Below are 20,440 nucleotides of genomic sequence, written 5' to 3' on the forward strand. Positions count from 1 at the left end.
CCAGAAATCTGGGAGTTCGTCTCGGTGGAACGTTGGGATGGAATACACGTGACGCATTATCGCTAGTACGATGTTGAGTCGCAGCTGGTGGAGTGTCATGGTATGAGACGCAGTCATGGTTGCTGGTCCGTCAGTGCCAGACGTGGTCCAAATTTGGATTGTGACTGTGTTTGATGCTTGCGTAGTTGACGTCTCCATGACGAGTGGTAACGCATTGATACGCACATCGGCAAGCGAGACCGCCCCGTCGAGTTCAAAACGAAGAACGTATGAGGGACCGGGCTGTTGATGCACCTTGTCCCGGGTGACGATCCTCGCGGTGATGGTGTCTGGCTCTCCATTTGAGTAGGTCGATTTGGGCATGTAGGTCTTGCGGAGAAAGACTCGGAGGTGGTTAAAGTCGTCGAATGTCGTTTGTAGCTGCTTTGTGCTCATGGTCAACACGAACTTGTTCTCGAAGAGAAACTTGTCGCGCCAAGTGCGGTAGAAGTGTCTGTTGACGTGGATGAGTGCGCAATCGAATTTCGTGTCATTGTCAAGATCGATGCTTGTTCCCTCGATGGGATGTACGACTATGCTGAAGATGCGGTCCTGGATAGAATCAGGGAGGGTGAGCAAAGTTAAGGGTTTGCTACGTTGCGAGATAAGCTTGAGCAGAGAACCGTTGTCTTCAGCGGTGAAGTCTGTCAGGTAATCAGGGTTCGCTTGGAAACGACCTGGGCACTGCCATGGCTGAGGTGTAGCCGGAGTAGTCCCCCAGTTGAGTATCCCGCCAGATCCATCTCGCTTCAGCGCAACCGCGCGCAGCTGCTGTCCATAACGACGGAGTTGAAGTTGGCCCTGGCAGATGGACTGGATGATAGCAGCCACGGTCGTAGCGTCACACTCAAAAGTACTGGGATTCGGCGACCTGGTGAAAGAAACAAGCACCGGCGAGTCTCGACTCCAGATAGCGCGAAGGAGAGTAGTAACATCGAAAAGCTCGGTCCAATCGTTGAATACGAAGCCAAGCCCCTCGTCACATCTGCGATATCGGTAATCTGCTAGGGAGCTCACATCAAGTTCCATCTTGGCGAGCCATCGGGCTTGAGTGCCTAAGCGAGTGATTAAGGTGCTGGATATCTCAGCGTAGGAGTGGTATGTTGAACGTCTGATATCCGGTTTCAAGGTAAATGTATTGTTGGCGTAGAAAGATGAAGCGGCCTCATGGTATATCTTTCGACAGGAGAGGAAGAGATTGATCGGGATGCGTGACTGGCCGTTGAAATATAGACCCAGATCGCAAGTCCAAGGCTCTATTCCGTAGTATTTTACTTCAAGCGGTGTCGGACATTTGACAACGTAATCGTAGATCTGATTGCGGATTTCGCCTGGTAGCTCCAGGAAGGAGTGTTTGTCTGGGTTCGCGCGTTTCGAGTCGCCGAGAGCAATGGGTGAGGCGTAAGCGTTGACTGACATTTTCGGTGGTTGAGGAGGAGGTACTGGAGGCGCCGAAGTACTTATACCCGGGCAGGAGCGAAGCCTTAAGTACCACACAGGAGTCTACCAGGCACCAGCACCCCTAAGGAACACCGATACAAACCAGGCTCTTTCTGAGTGAATGTTCCGCCCTTCTTATTCACAGTCCATACCCCCTCAACCACCTCAACTCCCTAGCCTGATGTTCAAGCGCCCTCCTCATCTCAACCCCATACATTCTCTCCCTCATCTTCTCCCCTCCCTCCTCCCCATCACCCTGCCTCTCCAACGCATCCTCAAAAACATCCCTCGCCATCGGCGGTTCCTTGCCAAAGCCCAGCAGACCCAGTTTCCCGTCTCCAGTCCACAGAACAAGGTTATTCAGACCGAGAGACTCAGTCCCAGAAGAAGCCGGAGAGTAAGGTGTAAGCAAGGAGGCATTCGTCGTAGGCAAAATCTTCTGCACAATATCCCCCCATCCCGCCTCCGAGTCCGGCGTCGCATTCACAAGACTACTATGATGCTGATGTTGCGTCACACCCTCCCCATCCTTACCCCTCTGAAAATCATTAATATTGAACTGCCGCACAGGCGTACTCCCATCCCGTTCCACCCACTTCAAATTCCCATCTCCATCCGAGAAAACAAGTCGCGTGCCCTGCGGCGCCACAGCCAACAACTTGGAGCTACTAGCCGTCTGACGATTCTGATAATACGCTTTCTGGTTGCGCGTCGTGCGGCTGTCGCTCGAGTTGATAGAACGAGACGGTTCGTTTGAGAGGCCGTATAGTTCGAGCGAGCCTTTGCCTTTGTATTCACCCGCTGCGATCAACGTATATCCCGGTGTAGATTTCGCGTCGCGCAACAATGCCGGACTGCTATACGGTCTACCCAATCTCAGATCGTGTGGTACGAAGGGATGCGGTATAGCCGTGATACAAGACAGTCTCGCGCCAGAATGCACAGTACCGCGTAGTCGTGGGAAAGACCGCCGGTCAAAGTTCAACATGCTGGTGAAGCGTCCTGCGACCCAGATATCGCCGTTTCCATCCCAGTCGCGCGTTGTAGGTAGGTGAAGTATGGACAGCGCACCCGGTTGGGAGAGCGAGACGTGGCCGTCGAAGTCGCCGGTGTCGAGGCGCGAGAAGTCGCTGTCGGTTGGGCCGCCGATGAGTTCGCAGCGGACGGAGGAAGGTGGGGTGGGAGGTTTGCGCGAGTCGTGGAGGTGCAGCGTCCAGTTTGTGCCGACCGTGAGGGGGGTGCGGTGGTGGGCTTCGGAGAGGGCGGTGATGGGGAAGGGATAGGGTGTTCGTGAGACGACTTGGAGGGTGTTGAGGTCGACTTCGTTGAGGGCGTTTTTGACGGCGAAGAAGCCTTTGTGGAGTTTGCTGTCGATGCTTACGCATTCTACGGCACCGGTTTCCGTCATGATGGCTTGGCTTTGTGTGAGGCGCGTGTCGTAGTCGAGGTCTGAGCCTCTGCCTGGCAACAGCCCGATGTCGCTCTTCGCTATTATCTTGCCCTGTCGGTCGCTGCTCGCTGAGGCGTCCCAGATGCTGATACTGCCATCGTCGAGGGGGGCGATGAGCTTGTCTGCTAAGCCATCGTCGTCGAATAGAACACCTGCACCCGTAGCCTCCCTCCTTATGACACCCTCGTCCCTCTCCTCCATCCCAGCATCCTGGAACCAGCTAATCTTCTGCTCGGCATGGCGCTGTATGAAGTCCTGGTACCAATTCACCTTCTCGTCAGGGTAACTAGGATCCCAGTTCGCGATCAGCGCCTGCCTGCGCTTTTCCTGATTGCGCTCCTGCTGTGACTCAGCACTTGGCGCGCTCTCGTCGTGAACAGAGATATCGAAGGTGTTGGCAAGGGTGTCGGCGGCGCGTATCAGCTCGGCGAGGCGGGGGTCGATGTCGGTGGTGATTTCGAGGCGGCGGCGACGGCGCTCAGCGGTCGAGTGGGTGAAGCATAGCGACTTCCAGAGGTTGTTGTCGCGTGAGAGGTTGAGGAAGCGGCGCGACACGTGTTGGAGGGCGACGAGCTCCGAAGGTTCGAGGTCTGGGGAGGTCAGCGCTGGGTGGGGGACGCGCGTGATGGGCACGGATGCTTACAGGAGATGATGTGGAGGATCAGCTCGTCGGGGAGGTGTATCATGGTTCTTGAGGAAGGCTTAACACTATAGGAATGAAAGAGGCGATGCAATAGAGTATTGTAGTCTGTATGTCGAGAACAATGGCGGATGCGACACGTTTATCTCTCGCATCTCACGGTCGAGATTCAAGGGCTCAAGGGCTGACGACATGCCGCCTCGGCCCATGACTCGTTGCCCTTTCCCCACACACCGCCTTTCCTCATCAAGCTCACCGAAAAGGGACATTGATATCGGAGTACATTGAGCGTAAATATATCGCGTAATTATGTTCATTGCCTGGTGGTATTATTAGCGGAGGCACACTACAAACCGCTCGACTGAAACGTGAAAAGATACTCTCAAAGTAACTAGTCCGGAATATGAAGACCTTAACATAACTACATAAATCTCGCATTTCAAGACTAGATCACTATCTCCCTCTCTATCTCTCTCTACTTTCTATCTTAAGAAGAAGAGATAGTAAGTGTAATTATAGCAGCTATAAATAAAATAAAAAGTATAATTATAGTAAGTATAAGTTAAGTAGCTAAAATATAATAAGTATTCTAAATTAATTTAAGTTATATTTTAAAGTATAGTAGCTAAAAAGCTAAAGTAAAAAAAAAAGCTTAAAGAGCTAAAGCTAAGAGAGTAGTTTAGTTATAAAAGAGTAGTAGTAAAAAAGTATATATTATTTATAAAAACTTTAAAGTAAGAAAAGTATTTTTAAATATTTATAAAAACTTTTAAATATTTAAAAGTATTAAATAAAATAATACCTTTTTTTATTTTAGAACTAGTTATAACTAGTACGTATTCTTATATTATATATATATATATATATATAGCTAATAATAAGTAGTATTAAAAGTATACTTAAATAAAATTATAAATAAAGTAAACTTTAAGTCTCTAAATATAAAAATAGTAGTATATAAAAAAGTAGCTAGTATTAGTAAAAAAAATAAAAAGAATAAAAAAGCTTTATTATTAAGGCTAGTACTAAAACTTAAGCTATTTATATATCTTTTTAAAAATATAAAGAATTAAGTAAGTATATAGTATATATATATATAGCTATATAGCGTAAACTTATAAAAGATAAGTAATATAAATAGTATAAAAAAAGTATTTATAGTAAAGTAAAGTAAGCTACTAAAGTTATTAAGCTATAATATAAGTAATAAAGTTAACTTAAAAGCTTATAAAACTAAGTTTATAAAAACACTTAAAGTATAAAATAGTCTAGAAATATACTTTTATATTACTTAAGTAGCGCTAAAGCGTATATAATATATTAGTTAAGTATTATATTAGTATAAGTAGTATTATAATATTACTAGTAATAGTATTTTTATAAAAGTAGCTAAATATAAAGCTATATTTAGTATATTAGTATATATATATAATATAATATAATATATATAGTATATATAAGTAATTAAGTATTATATAGTATATAAAGTAGTATATAAAATAAGTATATAAGTATAAGTATAAGTAAGTATATAAGTAAGTATATAAGTATATTATAAAAGTACTAGCTAAGTAGCTACTTAAAGTAGTAAGCGCCTAAAGTACTATATAGCTTTAGTAAGCTTAAGAGCTCTAGAGCTACGTTAAGCAGGTGTACGTAGGTAAGTTATTCTAACTTAGACTAGAGGGTCTAGGTTAAGAGCCCCTATCTTAAGAAAACCGTACTTATTACACACGAAAAGAATCCGTGCATGGTATCATCCCTATATTTTGCTTCAAGAACGAAAAAGAAGACCGAAATGCCCCATATCCCATGCCTTTGTGTATACTCCCAAAACGCCCCCACCCAATGTCATATCCACGCTCTACCGATGATGCATCTGCTTCTCCACATCCTCCGGCGGCGTCGTCACACTCGGCAACTCCGCCACAGGCTGCGGCGGCCTATATGCCTGATACGGCTGTCCTTTTTCGTTGAGAACAGGGTTGACGCTTGTATCCGCCAGCTCCATAGCCTCAGGATGCGCATGCGTAGCAAACGCAGCCTGATTACTCGCCGGTGAGTACTGCGGTGGAATAGTATCCCAAGTCGTCCTATTCGGATCTCCGTTTCCGCCTCCGATTCCAACAACGTCGGGTCCGTAAGGTGTGCCCTGATGACCCGGTTGAAACCCGTTTCCAGACGGTAATTCAGACACGCGATTTGCGCGCCCCGCGCCAATTGGGTTCCCGTCGATTTCCGCGGTCGCGGGACGCGAGTTGCGGTAGGTTTCTTTCTTGCTCTTGTTGAGTTTTCCAGCAGCAGCAGCACCAACAAGAGGACTATCGCCTTCGACTTCGGAGGAAGGGTCGTGGTAGGGGTTTGCTTTTTGTTGGCGGCGCTTGCGGAGGAGCCAGAAGATTATGCCGACGAGGGCGAGGGCGAGGGGGATGCCGACTGCGCAGCCGATTATGAGGCCGAGGTTGGATTTTGAGCCGCCGGAGGAGGAGGAGGAGGAGTCGTTGTTGGAGGAGCTGGAGCCGGCCGTTGGGGTGGGGGTTACGAGGACGGTGTTTTGGATTGTGACGACGCCGCCGCCGGCGCTGGTGGAGAGGCTTTGAATGACGGAACTGAAGGGCGTGGTCGCGGCGTCATCGGCCGTTGCAGTAGCTGAACCGGAGTTGGGAGCGTCGGTAGAGGGAGAACCTGAAGACCCTCCTGCTGTCGTCTTCGATGCTTGGTTTCCTCCTCCTGATCCACCGCCGCTCTGCGCCAGACCGGTGATAGTCGCAAGGTTAGGAGCAGTCGAAGCTTGATTTTGGCCAATGGTCGCATACGCCTTTCCATCCTGCAGCGCGAAGAAGGGTCGTGGCGATGGTGATTCCTTGCAGCAATTTACGTTTACAGCGTCTGCGTTGCAGCACCACTGGTCATCGTGGTCCTTGCATTGTGTGATCGACTCGCCTCCAACAGCTTTCACATCTGCTGGATCTTAGCAATGATCAATTGGAGAATTTGAGGTACTTACCGCCGTTACTGATTGTGCACATGTTCGAGGCACAGCCTTCTGCTTTCCAGTCCTTGTCCGTACAGCTGTATCTGCCGTACAGGTTGCCGGCCGGTAAATGGCAGAGACCATTGTCCAAGCATTCCCAGGTATCAGGACAGCAAGCAGAACCCTCTACTGACGAGCAGGGCTTTTCTGATTTTGCCGCCTCTTCGCCGTTGGGGTAGTCTGTTCGATTAGTTGTTGCTCGGCGATGAGGTCAAGTAGGTCTTACAGCATTTCTGAGCAATAGCGTGTGTCGCAAGAGCAACAACAGCAGCAGCGCGCATCCACCTGAGAGTAGGCATAATGCGCGTGTACCAGAAGGGTCCCTTGCTCGGTGAAAAGGCGATACCAGAAAAGCTCAATCAATCCTTGCAGTCGGTGTCAAGATCGTAACTCCAGCTACGACGATAGTGGAGCAGGTGAAGGTGAGAGAGCGAAGCGAGCAAAAAGTCCCGAAAGAATCGAGAGTGTAGAAAGCAAGCAGGTGCCAGCCGACAAACTCAAAGACACAAGACAAGGGAGAAAGACACTGCACGATGATCGCACGCCCGTTTGCCTCCAACCCCAGTCTCGCTCATCCTGGATATACACCGAACGAAGCACCCACCCAAGCAAACTTTACCCCATTCGATCCAATTAAACTACAGTCTCCACAGTCACGCCCCCCTCGGTTGCTCGCAGTCCGTTCGTTTAGTTACCGAGAGGCTGGGCGGGTCACGGTGAGGTCATCGGAAAATACCATCACCATCACAACACCCATGCAGCGGCGCTCACGTTCCTTGCACAAGGCCCGAGCGGCCGCCCTCGTCCTCGTATCAGCAGCGTGCGCCCGGCAAAAAAGGTTGCGATGCGAGGTGGTACCAGGCGCGGCGATCCCATGCGGCGATGTGATGTTTGTGGCTGAGGCAGAGTAAAACTAACGCGTGTGCTTTGAATGTGCGTAGTTTGGTATGCGCAAGCTGTTGGAGCCCGCAGAGTGAACACCTACTGCGACTGTTGCTGCGCAGGAGTGACCTACTCTACCTGCCGCTCTGCGATGCGATACGAGCGATCGCCGCCCGCCATTTCGACCGTCGCGGACACTCGCACGCTCGCTCGCATGATTCAAGACTGAAAACCGGCTTTCCCTGCCCTCGTGCGCTACAACTGTTCGCTGTTCTCTCACCAACCCTGCGGATATCCGTCTCTTATATTAGACAGGTGTCGTAGGACGTATGCGCTTTGTACCCAATTGCCATGTCTCGCTTCAGAGCGTCGCATGTTGAACCACACCGTCCCGTCATTGTCTCCTCCGCGGCTCCTATTCCACACAGCAAAAACATGATTAATATCCCGTGTCTACCTCGCTTCCATGACAGCGAAGGCGGTGGGATCGACCAATAGTCGGTAATGAGCGCTTCGTATCACGGCGGATGGTGGTGTTTGAGCTATGCGGATGACGTGCCTGGTAGTCTTGTCCTGTTGCACGGGGGAAAGGTCCCGAGGTCGATGTTGCAAGCGGAAGAATCTAAAATTCTAAATACGGTGTCCACGCCAAACATGCAGGTGGTCTCTCAGCCTTGCGACACCGTTCAGAGACGGCGTGCTTGCCCTGCGTCAGGACTGCGACTTCATGCACACCCTTTTCTCTGGTGGCTTCGCGCGGACTTCGTATTTGTGGCATCGGAATGTTCGGCGCGGCACTGTTGGCTTTATTAAAGTATGCAGGTGTTGTCGATCTACCGGGCCTTACGCTGTCATCTTCCTGGGGAGCGCATTGTTGTTGCAAGTAGACGTTTTGTGTAACCCAAGATGTTGGTCCTGCGCACAACATTGCACGAGGCAGTGCATTCATTTCCAAGTTGACAGGTCACACGGCATCCCATCAACCAAATGCCAAATGTCAAAGGATCTTTTTTGAAAGAGCGAGGAGGATATAGTAGGCTCAACCTCGGCACAACCTCACCTTCCATCGGTCCTTCGTGTTCTTTAGAAGACTCGTTAGTGCTGCAACATTCGGCGCGCGACTCCACCAAGACACTTTGCCTCCCGTATTCGGTCGCTTCACGGATTAGTGATAGATGGTCGTGCTGCGCTAGGCAATCAATAGCCGGTGCAGGGTCGGCATCTGTACTAGATTACCTATCAGGAACTGCATCTGTAAAAGCTTGTGACCATTGGAGAGCATCATTGCATTGCAAGATACCTAGATACGCATTGTGGTCTTCATCGTACTACAATATCGACAAACTTCCTCCCACGTCACCCTAGGAAAGACCTGAACGCCCTGGAGGCTACATCGACGTCAAGTCACTAACTCTGCCATTAGTCACCTTGATGTAGTCGCTAGACCTGTTTTCCTGCCTTACAATCACTATCTGCCCATCGAAACGTCAGATTTGGGAGAAGCGGAAAAGGACCGTTACTGGCAACATGCTCTACCTAGATCTTCAATGACGAAGATTGCCGCGCATACCTACCATCTCATCCTGCCACCACACCGCAACCACCGACACACTCCTTCTCTCCTTCAACCTCACTTCCTGGCCGATGCCACAGCCACCCTATACCACGAGCGCCGTATACCCCATCGACTCGCTATACGCGTCGAAGTGCAACTTTCCAATCGACCGATCTTACAATTCTAAAGGAAAGAATACATCGAAGACGAGCAACGGCAAAGATGGCAGGAAAGCATAGTCGCAGCTACTACAAAGCCCATTCAACAAGATCAATAGTCCGGTTGGCGGAGGTGTAAGCATGATAGTTATGGGGCTATCAGCTCAAGTCCATCAAGGTGCAGTTGTAGATCATGGACAGCCAGCACCTACACACCACTCACACACAGCCGCACTCACATCACAGAGGAGGCAGCATCACGTCACACATTCGACTTCAAGCCCGACGGTATTGTAGGTTTTCATCTCATTCATGATGCCTATCAAACATGCAGGATGCAGGCAAGGCTGTTTATGCCTTGCCCTCCTTGCAAGCCAGCAGTATTACGTGCTGGGCTATCCCACCCTACGCTCTTCCTTAAATCATGATATCATATCGAAAGAAATCGTTCGTCGTTCATGTCGACGCTGACGCTGACGCTGAAGCCGAAGCAGCAACGAAGCGTTTAGTGAGCTTGACGTCCGCCCTGGGTCTCGTTGGTGATACCGATGCGCTCCGCGTTCTATCCATCACACACACACATTAGCAACCGTCTTCACCAGCATCCGCGGGGTAAACACAGCAAGGACAAACATACCTCAGAGCTCTGCACACTACCCTCCTGCAGAATCTTCTTGAAGATATCATCCTCCTTGGCATCTTTACCAAACTCGTTCTCAAGCTGCTGCTTGCTAGCCGTGTTGAGGACACCTTGCTTGCCGTGTTCGGGGACGAGCACCTTCCACCCAGCCACAACATCGACCATGGGAATCGTGCTATCGGCCTTCCACTTCTGAAGCTCCTCTACGCTCTCGACGAAGATGCAGAATTGGTCGCCGGAGCTGCCCTTGTAGAAGACTTGGGTTTGGGGGGAGTTGCCGCGGGCCATTTTTGTGTGATTAACTCGTTGGTTTCGGTTCGTTTGGGTATATGGAGGTTGGTTTGAGTGGTTTGAGGGTAAAGTAGAGTGTGTAGATGAGTTGGAATGGGGGTATTTGGTGACGTGAGGGAATGGAGGGGAAGCTTTAGAGGGGCTATTTAGAGCTACGTGATCTGGAGCTTTGACCGGGTGGGCGGCTACGTCATTGCCAAGGGTACTCTACGCACTCCCACCTGGCATGGTAATTGCGCACGCAAGCTCTCACGCCTTGTTTTGCATTTTGCATTGAGGCTCTTTGGGCTGAAACGGCATGGCAGGGATGCAGGCCGGAGTTGCATGCTGGCTTCTCTCTGCTTTGCCATGAGGCTGAATATGCAATGTATCCAACTCCAGCACTAAAGAATGTCAGGCATGAGCGAATGCCCAACACACATCTCACTCAAGTAATTGTTAAAAACGTATAACCATGACTCAATCATTACTATCCAAATACTGTGATCCCATTGCAAACCAACGCCGCCCCTCCATCATGCGATCGCGTGCCCAGGTACCAGTACGTACGTGTCCATGTCCCAAAAAGCGCGCTAGTCACATGACGTCATGCCGAGTTCCCGATCCCCCAGACTTTCAACCAGCCCACCATCAACGGTGGCTGCCCAGATCGTGAGAGAGAGCGGGTGTACCTTGCAGTAACGCTCTGCTGATCGCATGATTAATCATTATGTTTGTTACACTGGCCCCTGGTTATCGGATTTGTTGCCGTCGCCGTCGTCTCAGTCGTGGTATTCATGTTCTCGTACTTGCTGTTGGAGCAAGGATAGTGTGGTCGTTACGTCGTCAAGGGAAGTATGTACGTTGCGTTTTGGTGGACACCAAATGCGTGTCCAGCTGGTATGTAATGTTGGTCCAACAGGATATGTGTGTTGGATCATCGGAAGAAATTAAAGATCCTACTCTTGCTCTTCGAAAACTTGTTCGAGGTTGAGTGGTTTGAAGATGCAGGCCGGGATTCGGGAGTGGGCTCTTCTTGCCGTCGCTGCTTCCTGTTCTCTATGTTTTTGGTTACCTCGGCGCAGGGAGGTGGTGCGCGTACTGTGGTTGCTGTTGATGCGTGGGAGACGGTTCTCTCAGCGACGCGGGCGCGTGATTCTGACCGTGGCAGACTGATCAGGTGCGTGGAGAGACGTCGAACTTTCTTCGGCTTGCTCTGTAGTGGCTTATCGGTTGGACGCTCTACGCCTATCGCTCGATTGGCAAGACGGCGGCGTCTACTCGAAGGTCGTGTGTCTTCGACCTCAAAGTCCTCAGGTAGGAACGCAGCGGGTGCGGAATGGAAGTCGACAAGTGCAGGGGTCGGCCTTCGATCAGTCGCTGATTGAGCTCGCAGGTTCCCGTTCGACATCTTATGAACGCGGCTTCCGAAGGAGTCTTCTGACCGCGTGTTGCTCGTGTTGGAAAGGCTGGGCGAACGACGCGAGAAATTGCTTGCTATGCTTGCTATGCTTAGCTTTCGCATAACTGAGTTTGCTGAAGCTCTGATTTGGTTCTCCATCCTCCGATTTGACATGCCCGGAAAGGGCAACATGTCTTTTGTCCATACGTCTTCCAAAGTACTCTCGAGACGTACGCGCTCAGCTCGTCGCGGGGCAAGTATAGGGATGTGATTTGCGGAGAGGTGCGATTGAGATCGAGTTACTATACTTGGCGAAAACGTCGGAGGCGTATCGGGTAGCTTTTGTGCCTGGGTGTTCTTGATAATGACTTGACTCGTGTTGGTCTTCGCACCGAGAGTCGCAGCTCGATGGACTGACATGCGTCGTACTAGAGTATTCGCATGACCGAAGACAGGCCCAAGAGACTTGAGGCCTAGCGATAGGGATGTATACATGTCCTGCATGGTAGACTGGCCTTCGACGAAATCGTGTGTCTCATAAACAATACGCTCGCGCAGCTGCTTTTTCCAAACCTCCTCTTCGTGAGAAGTGCAGGCGCTGAAGATGAGTTCGTGTAAGCGATGGCCATGCTCGAAGACGAATTTCCACGTATGTGGAGCAGTATGGCACTGTATGCCGCGGCCGTTATCACATTCCTCAATGCTGGCGTTGGCAAGCCCGATCGAAGCGACGACGGTATATGGCGTATGGAACCGGCTTGCTGTTGCGAGTACAAGGCATGACTTGTACAAAACGCAAACCATGTACGCACCCTTGATACGATCGGTTGTTTGATATGTCACATGTAGAGCGCCACATAGGAGAACATGCCCGAGAAGGCGAAAGACAAGAGCTCGAGAAATCTTCTGCTCTGAAAATGCTAGTCGATCTTGCAGCTGCCATGTAATCTCAATGAGTCGCCGGGTTTGAGGGTCGTCTTTTGCCTTGTTGACCTCGCGGATAGTCTCTTGCAGCCGAAAAAGAGCTTTCTCCAGTTCGGCATGCGCTTCTGGATCGTCGTAGACGGGCGTGTGGCGGCACAGGTCGTCGAACAGTAGAGGGTACTTGCATACCCTCTGAATCGGCTTTATCAAAAGATCAGGGAAGCTGAGCGCCTTCTTGCTACCTGCTTCTCGGTTGTTCTCCGACGCGACCACTTTCTGCAGCGCTTCGACACCGCGCTCGTATTCTTGCCAGCCATGCAGTCCTTTGCACATGGTGGTGAGATCTTGCGACATGGTCGTCCAATGCGCGCCGTACTCCTCGTATGTGAAGAAGCGTTTCATCTGATTTTGTTAGCGAAGCATATTGTAAGAGTCGCGTATAGCTTACATGTTTGTTGAAGATCTTGGCAATGTTCCCGGCGGTCTGCGTGTCCGTTACTAGGCCTCGCGGTCTGCGGTCTGGCGATCGTCCAATCTCCAAAGAATGCCTCAGCCTCCTGGCAGTCTTGTGTTCGGCAAAGCGCCCCGGCACGATGTCGGCGCTATGAAAGCGAATATGTTTGGCTTTTGTCACAGGATACGTCTCTTGGTACGCGCTTCTGGTGAAGTCTGCCTGAGGTACAACCTGATGAAGTTCGGCGAGCAAGTCTTCGTGAAGCTGTAGAATCTGGGAGATATTCTGTTGTATGGATGATCGTGTCTGGCCTGACAGAGTAGGAAGGGCAGTAAGGATCATGAAATAGTCCTGCTTAGATTAGAATGGTAGAGGCAACCCGGTGGTAGGTAACATACGTTGATCAAGACCTTGAGGTCTGCAATGTAGCTCTCTTCCGAAGAGATCAGCTCCTCAACAACCTTGCGGCGCTGGAGTGATCGAAGCCACGCGCTCTCATCAAGCACAGGCCCTAGCGCACCACGATGACTCTCGAGTGATCTGCGCGCTTCGGAGTAATTGCTGCTTCTGTTACCCAAGCGAACCTTCCCTGGTCCTCCAGCTTCTGAGCGTGGTGCAATGCTCGCGCTGCCGATGGTCATCGAAGTCGACTTCATTGCTGTCACATAGCCCATTGACGATGTCATAGACTCCGATGTCCTGCGCACAGATTCAGACAGCCTTCCCAGCGGTCGAGAGAGGACAGACATGCCATCAGCGGTGTCGAAGGATAGCCGTGGTATCTCAGCGACGTTATCCCTCCACCTGTGCGCGTGTCGACGCCTCAAAGTGCTCATCCACCGCCGAAAGGGCTGTGAAGATACAGAGATAGTCGCAGGCGCTTCTTCGTAGTCTTCGCGCGGCTCATCTCCGTCATTATCGGTGAAGCGACCTTCTGGCAATGGCACGTGTATGGCTTCGTATAGATTGAACAAATGTGTCTCTTCGAAGTCGTGGTCGTCAATGTCCATGTCATCAGCCGAGCTGTCGCTGTCAGAGCAGGGCTCCTCTATCCGCTGCGAATGGTGATATCCTCTCGCATGCGGCCTCGGTGGGACTGTGAGTCTCGAGAAAGATGGCGGTGGCCGATCTGGGCCACAGTTCCGCTTGCGTGGCTCTTCGATGACATGTCTGGTACTGAATGGGAAGCCTCCTTTCTCGGGCACGAGATCGAGGAGCGACTGAGAGGTAAGTGGTGGTGTGTTCTCGTTGCTCCGAGACCAGTCGCCTGCCCTAGTCGCCCCGAGGGAATACAACGAGCACGCGGAAGCATTGCGAGCAGTAATGTCGCTCAGGGGTGCCAGTAGTGTGTCTTTCTGAGGGGAGCAGGAGTTGAGGTATGGATTGTCGCTGAAGGACCGCTTGAGTGGGCTCTGAGGCCGCAGCGACAACACATATGCCATGTCCGTGGTCGTACGGTCGACACTGAATAGGACGGGTACGAAGGCTTTCAGCGCATGAGATAAATACTACTGCATCCAACGACGATGGCTTAAGGAGAGACAAGTGAGCTGCAGAGCGATAAGGAAGTTGGCTGAGGCATTTTGGATATGACTACTGGCTAGGACGGGAGGAAAGCGCAGAGGCGCAAAGTTCTCAAGAGCGTAATGGCGGCATCTAAGGGAAAGGGTCCAGACGGCGCGCAGTAAAGCGCATTCTACACAGGCTATTCGTTAGGGGCGAGTGGTGAGCCATCGACCAGGACCGCTAACATGGCGGCCGCGTTGCTCTCACCAAATCTTGGTAGTCGCGACTCACCATGACGGCAGAACAAGAATGTCGGTAGCCGACCCGAGCCATTGCAAGACTGAGCATACTATGCAGCTGAAGCATACACCTAGTTTGGCACGCACAGAGGTCACGCGCGTGTGCTTGGGATAGTGAAGTTTGGTAGAGAAGTGAGGGAGGAAAAAGGAAGGCGACCGTCCTGGCGGTTTTGCCCCGCACAGTTCAAGCTCCCTCAAGCTCCCACCCCCACATCCAAGCTCCAACTGTAGTAAGCATTCACGCACTCAACTCTGCGGCGGCGACAAACATTCCACACCATGGATGATATACACGCGCCAACCGTCTCGTCTGGGCCCACGTCGGCAGGCTACTCCAATGGCATACCAAAAGAGCAGCTGACGCTGCAGGAGCTCATGGCCGAGAAGGACCGAGTAGAGACAGAGTTGAAGGCATTAGGGCAGGTGCTGGATTCGGTACGCAAATCAGGGCTATGGGCGGGATAAGCAGTTGACGTCTTGTTGTAGCATGGCGTCCGCATGAGCACCGGCCTGACCACTCTGGACGGCTTTCCACGCAGTGATATCGATGTCCCCCAGAGTAAGGAGCGGTGATCTTCGAGTTCACTCAGGGTCGCTGACCGTCGCAGTCCGAACCACGCGCGCGCGCATCATACGGCTGAAGAATGACTACAAAGACCTCATGTCACGCATCGAGAAGGGCCTCCACGAGCACCACGCGCGGCTGGCAGCGCAGGCGAGCGACGCGACAACCGCCAACGGCGCCCAGGCAGGGCTGAGCGCACCGCCTGCCGCACTCGAAGCGCCCTTTGCAAAGGTCAACAGCGTCGTGGCAGACAGCCCAGCAGCGACGGCCGGCTTACAGGTGTACGACACCATAACCAAGTTCGGCTGGGTGGACTGGACAAACCACGAGAACCTGTCGCGCGTGGCCGAGGCCGTGTCGCAGAACGAAGGGGTACGTCGCATCACGCTGCACAGGATGCTGTCTTCAGTCGGGCGTGCAGCAGGCTGACAAGTGCAGATTCCCATTACCGTCAAGGCGCTGCGACCCAACCCATCGGGCGGCCCGGCAGAGACAGTTGAGATGCAACTCACACCGCGGAGGAACTGGGGCGGAAGGGGGCTGTTGGGCTGTCACTTGCTGCCCATGTAGTGTATTATAGATCACGAGATACGTCGAGCTAGGAGATACGTCGAGTGGATGGGTGGCAGGCAAGGCAGGCGGCAGCGCGCGTGGCGCACTCGGTTTGGCCAACAAGCATAGCATGATACCCGGCGTTGTTTGCTTTGGGATGAAACAGTAAGGAATTGCTAGTAAATCACAATCTATGACTACAAAGGCGCAAGGTAAACCCGGGCTGTTGAGACAAAGAAGCCTATAGCTGCCTAACGCTGCCTCTGCCTCTGCCTCTGCCTCTGCCTGCCTGCCTGCGAGGTCAAAATTGCGGAAGGCGCCAAGAGATTTACACCGCCCGGGGCGCCAACACTTCAGCACAACAAAACCTCTTCTTGCCCACCTCACGCCCGCTACTTTCCCCACTCTTTATCACCCGTGAGTCTGCACCACCGTCTTTTGCTCAATAACCCTGTGCGACCCCGACTGACATCTTTTCGATAACAGACTCTGCCCACTACCCCCCTCACACACCACATCACCCCGCCACAACACCCGACACCATGGCCGAGACTGCCGCAAGCTCAGTCCCTACCTTCAAGCTCGTGCTTGTCGGTGACGGTGGTACCGGAAAGGTATGACGCCCCTTGGGAGCCGTTTCGCGATAGCAGCCCGGCTATTGAGACGGCCGCGCGACTGCGAGACTGCGAGAATTTGAGACTGCGATGCAGGTTGCTAACAGCCCCACCACAGACGACCTTCGTCAAGCGCCATTTGACCGGAGAGTTCGAGAAGAAGTATATCGCGACGCTCGGAGTAGAGGTCCACCCCCTCGGCTTCACCACAGTACGTTATCCGACCCTCTGCCGCCTGCGACACGCCTGCTAACGAGACGACAGAACCTCGGCCAGATCCAGTTCGACGTCTGGGACACCGCTGGTCAGGAGAAGTTCGGTGGTCTCCGCGATGGGTACTACATCAACGGACAGTGCGGTATCATCATGTTTGACGTCACCTCGCGTATCACATACAAGAACGTCCCCAACTGGCACCGTACGTGCGCCCACAACCCCCCGATACGCATTCGCTAACAGCCCCAGGTGACTTGGTCCGTGTCTGCGAGAACATCCCCATCGTCCTCACCGGTAACAAGGTAGACGTCAAGGAGCGCAAGGTCAAGGCAAAGTCCATCACCTTCCACCGAAAGAAGAACCTCCAGTACTACGACATCTCCGCCAAGTCCAACTACAACTTCGAGAAGCCCTTCCTCTGGCTCGCCCGGAAACTCGTCGGCAACCAGTCTCTCGACTTTGTCGCCGCCCCCGCTCTGGCGCCTCCCGAGGTCCAGGTCGACCAGGCCGTTCTCGACCAGTACCGACAGGAGATGGAGAACGCCGCCCAGATGCCTCTGCCCGATGAGGACGACGCCGATTTGTAGATACGGTCATGAGCTTGCTCTAGGCCACGGCTAGGGCTCTAATGGGTATACGACATGGACGAGATTTAGTGGAATGGGACAACGGATATGCAGCTCGAGAATTGAGGACATTCTTGGCGAAAACGGGGCATGCGGAGGAGGACTGGCGGAAGTATCCGACAGGAAGCGCTGGACTAGCCGGCGTTTCGATGAATGAACAATAGACTGTTCCTGATCAACCAGAACATTCAGAATGTGATGGAGAAAGCTTTTCGATTCTACTATTAACACGCACAAGGGCGTTGCGACTACTACTACAACAGCACATTTCGTATCTTCATTATATTCCAACTCCGCTTGCTCGGACTTTTCAATGGAATGCGCCGCCCACCGCCCAGACAAGGTAGAAGAAATGACGCGTGGTGTCAGTATGCTCATAATACGGACAAGCAGAGTCGCATAATAGCGAATCAAGGCGACGACCGGAAAATTGACAAGTAGAAGGCTCGCTCGCTCGCTCGCTATGGTCATGACACGACCGTTTTTGACGCGCGCGACGGAGACAACAAAGACATGAAATGATTACAACGCGCAAGTAAACAAGGACGATGCGAGACAAAATCGAAAGCGACAAGACGAAAAGTTACGTCTACGATTTCAGCATCCTGCGATAATGTTAGCCCAAATCCACACACAGCAAGCAAGTGTAGAAAAGAAAGGGAAGTACTCACGGAGCGATCAACTGCGCATACTGCTGCTGCGGCACACTCCTCCCCTCCTCAATAACGCCCCTAATAACATCATCCTGCTGCAAATTGCTCCAGAGATGTATACTCATCGCCTTCTTACTATTGAACAGCGTGTGCGCCACCCCCCTCACCTGCCCCAACACCACATTCGCAATCGGCCACGTATTGCTGTATTGCTGCAGCGTGCCAACATCGAGCCGGATGCTCTGCTTGATAATGTCGTCCTGGCCGTCGGGGACAAGGAAGGACCAGTAGGAGAGGTGCACGACGGACGCCATTACGACGACGCAGGTGAAGAAGGGGGTGTGGTAAAGCAGGGGTCCGGGCAGACGGATTAAGGAGGAGATGTTTTCAGCGGAGGTAAGGCATTTCGCGGTGTGGATTTCGCGGGTTTGCGTGGGAAGCAGGACTTGGCCCGGTTGGACGCATATGTTTACGCCTTCGACGCGGCCGAAACCGAGGTTGCTGCGCGGGCGGTGCAGCATTATTGTGCTGCCGGCGTTTACCATGTGTGCCTGGAACAGCACTTCGTCGATGTGGCCGTCGTTGGAGACGATGTCTGTTTTTGAGGCCGGGAGGTGCAGACGCCAGTTACACAGGTATTGGTCTACGACGTCGACGGCGTGGTATTCAAAGGTGGAGTCTAGACGCGCGCATTCGAAGACTTTTCCTAGGATGCGGATGGCGTCGATGAGATAGGTGAAGGAGGAGAAGGTTGTGAAGTGGGGGAGGAAGGCCGAGTCGTCGTAGTCGGAGAGGGTGGAGGGGTAGGGTATTTGCTGTTGTGTTTGTTAGTTTAGTGATCTGTATAAGGTTTTGTGTTTGTAGTCCCAGGAGGATGGTCATGCAATCGGCAGGACCCCCACCCCACATGTATGACATGCATCGATCTCCCATCCCATCGGAGTATGACATGCAGTCAGATGATCTCATCTGGGAGTACCTAAGAGCGGCACGGGTTCGCACTAAGAAGGGAAACATGCCAAGCCGATTTGACACATGTCAGATCTGATGTCAGGGGAGTGGGTACTTACACCTGAAAAGTACTCGACGTTCTCACAGGGCAGTGGCACGTCGGTTACGACGTCTTTCAGTCGGAATTGCACGCCGGGGTTGACGGCTGTCATCATGCCGTTGGCCGTGAACATGGACCACCACGTTCTCCGCCAGCTTTCTTCCAGCTGCGGGTCGTTTTCTCCATGCATCAGCGCGAATTCCATCCGGTTGAGCCCGATCTCCAGCGTCAGGTTTTGGGCTATGGTGAAGATCTGGGCGGCGCGGGGAACTTCGTTGTGGGCGTGGAGGCCGATGGCGAAGAGGAGCAGGGCTTGGACCGACCACGCATCTCTTGGGTAGTTGTTGCTGTCTATCTGGCGATCTAACGCTTCCTTGTACATAGCCGTAGGCACCGACGGTATGTAGCTGGATCCGATAAAATGCACGGCATGTTCCAAGAGTGGGGCATGTCGTTCCTTGAAGAGTTCCACTAGCCTCCGTTCCGGAAGGCAGAATGGATGTGAGTTGTAGAAGAAGTGGTAGAAGGCCTGGACAGCCGTCTCGGGTCCCAAGTGGCCAAATCGGTTCAGACGCGCGGATCCATTTAGGTTGAGTTGAGCAACTGGTGGGGCTACAGGTCGGACGCCAAGACCGTGAGTTGGGCTGAGCTGGTTCATGCCAGCATCGCCGTTGTACGAGTACTCAGGTGACGAGACGTGGCCATTGCTGGCTTGGACTTCAGATGCAGATATTCCTAATCACGTTAGATTTTGGGTTGATATTGTCGTCGTTGCGATATACCCACCATTCGGGGTCGTGGACGCGCCCGTGTCGTCCTTGGTTTTCCGCTTGCCCTTCCAGCCTCTTCGCGACTTGATGTAGGTACATTCCACGTTGTCGGTCCTACATCGGGAACATCGCACACCACCGTCGCATTTCAAGTGTCTACTGCGACATGGGACGCACGCGACAGCGACCGAGGCTCTGGTCTGGTCGTTATTTGACTGCTTCTGGCTGTTCTTCTGGCCGGTTCCCTTGCTGCCGCCGCTGTCCGACTGGGGCGTTTGCGCCGGGGGAGTTCCGCCATTGATGCTGCTCTGGGTGGTGATACTCTGTGTCGGCGACAGATGGAGCCCTAGCGAGGGCGACAATGGCGATGTGGAGTCCGGTGAGAAGTCCTGGTGGCCGCCCCAGTAAGTGGGATCTACGCCAGCCGAGATGTTCGAAGGAGCGCCGTTCATGTGTTGCCCCGGCATCGCCATGGCAGAGGGAGGCATCGCAACAGAACGGTCTACGCGCAGGCGATTCAGAATCCACGGTATCCAGGTCGGCGTGGGCTTTGCGACTGTGCGTAGGTAGAGACGTTGAGGTTGCAACGGGTGCGGGCTGCTAGTACTGTTGACCCGGCACGTGACGCCCGTCTACTCGGCCTAGCGCTGAAATCGCCAAAAGCTTCCGAAGCCTCCTTCCATCTTGCACCCAATCGGCC

General features: G+C 52.3%; 7 protein-coding genes across 7 annotated transcripts; 2 read left to right on the plus strand and 5 right to left on the minus strand.

The window, feature by feature from the left end:
• Positions 1–113: 113 nt before the first annotated feature.
• On the minus strand, positions 114–3,615 carry J4E78_008763 (uncharacterized protein; the record flags this gene model as incomplete). Its single annotated transcript, XM_049369363.1, has 5 exons — positions 114–164; positions 226–723; positions 931–1,498; positions 1,632–3,519; positions 3,573–3,615. 5 exons carry the CDS (start codon positions 3,613–3,615, stop codon positions 114–116), a joined length of 3,048 nt encoding a protein of 1,015 aa, XP_049219064.1.
• Positions 3,616–5,433: 1,818 nt separating this feature from the next.
• J4E78_008764 (uncharacterized protein) lies at positions 5,434–6,834 on the minus strand (the record flags this gene model as incomplete). The annotated part of the gene is made up of 3 exons (XM_049369364.1): positions 5,434–6,530; positions 6,577–6,641; positions 6,830–6,834. The coding sequence occupies 3 exons, from the start codon at positions 6,832–6,834 to the stop codon at positions 5,434–5,436; spliced, it is 1,167 nt and encodes a 388-aa protein (XP_049219065.1).
• Positions 6,835–9,703: 2,869 nt separating this feature from the next.
• On the minus strand, positions 9,704–10,126 carry J4E78_008765 (uncharacterized protein; the record flags this gene model as incomplete). Its single annotated transcript, XM_049369365.1, has 2 exons — positions 9,704–9,760; positions 9,836–10,126. The coding sequence occupies 2 exons, from the start codon at positions 10,124–10,126 to the stop codon at positions 9,704–9,706; spliced, it is 348 nt and encodes a 115-aa protein (XP_049219066.1).
• Positions 10,127–11,045: 919 nt separating this feature from the next.
• J4E78_008766 (uncharacterized protein) lies at positions 11,046–14,330 on the minus strand (the record flags this gene model as incomplete). The annotated part of the gene is made up of 3 exons (XM_049369366.1): positions 11,046–12,836; positions 12,883–13,239; positions 13,287–14,330. The coding sequence occupies 3 exons, from the start codon at positions 14,328–14,330 to the stop codon at positions 11,046–11,048; spliced, it is 3,192 nt and encodes a 1,063-aa protein (XP_049219067.1).
• Positions 14,331–14,972: 642 nt separating this feature from the next.
• Positions 14,973–15,828, plus strand: J4E78_008767 (uncharacterized protein; the record flags this gene model as incomplete). Its single annotated transcript, XM_049369367.1, has 4 exons — positions 14,973–15,128; positions 15,180–15,252; positions 15,302–15,630; positions 15,697–15,828. 4 exons carry the CDS (start codon positions 14,973–14,975, stop codon positions 15,826–15,828), a joined length of 690 nt encoding a protein of 229 aa, XP_049219068.1.
• Positions 15,829–16,352: 524 nt separating this feature from the next.
• Positions 16,353–17,227, plus strand: GSP1 (GTP-binding nuclear protein gsp1/Ran; the record flags this gene model as incomplete). Its single annotated transcript, XM_049369368.1, has 4 exons — positions 16,353–16,424; positions 16,543–16,635; positions 16,689–16,842; positions 16,890–17,227. 4 exons carry the CDS (start codon positions 16,353–16,355, stop codon positions 17,225–17,227), a joined length of 657 nt encoding a protein of 218 aa, XP_049219069.1.
• Positions 17,228–17,933: 706 nt separating this feature from the next.
• Positions 17,934–19,759, minus strand: J4E78_008769 (uncharacterized protein; the record flags this gene model as incomplete). Its single annotated transcript, XM_049369369.1, has 3 exons — positions 17,934–18,734; positions 18,990–19,705; positions 19,753–19,759. The coding sequence occupies 3 exons, from the start codon at positions 19,757–19,759 to the stop codon at positions 17,934–17,936; spliced, it is 1,524 nt and encodes a 507-aa protein (XP_049219070.1).
• Positions 19,760–20,440: the final 681 nt, after the last annotated feature.

The sequence above is a fragment of the Alternaria triticimaculans genome (assembly GCF_023758025.1).
Source record: "Alternaria triticimaculans strain BMP 0046 chromosome Unknown scaffold_16, whole genome shotgun sequence".
Lineage (NCBI taxonomy): Eukaryota > Fungi > Ascomycota > Dothideomycetes > Pleosporales > Pleosporaceae > Alternaria > Alternaria triticimaculans.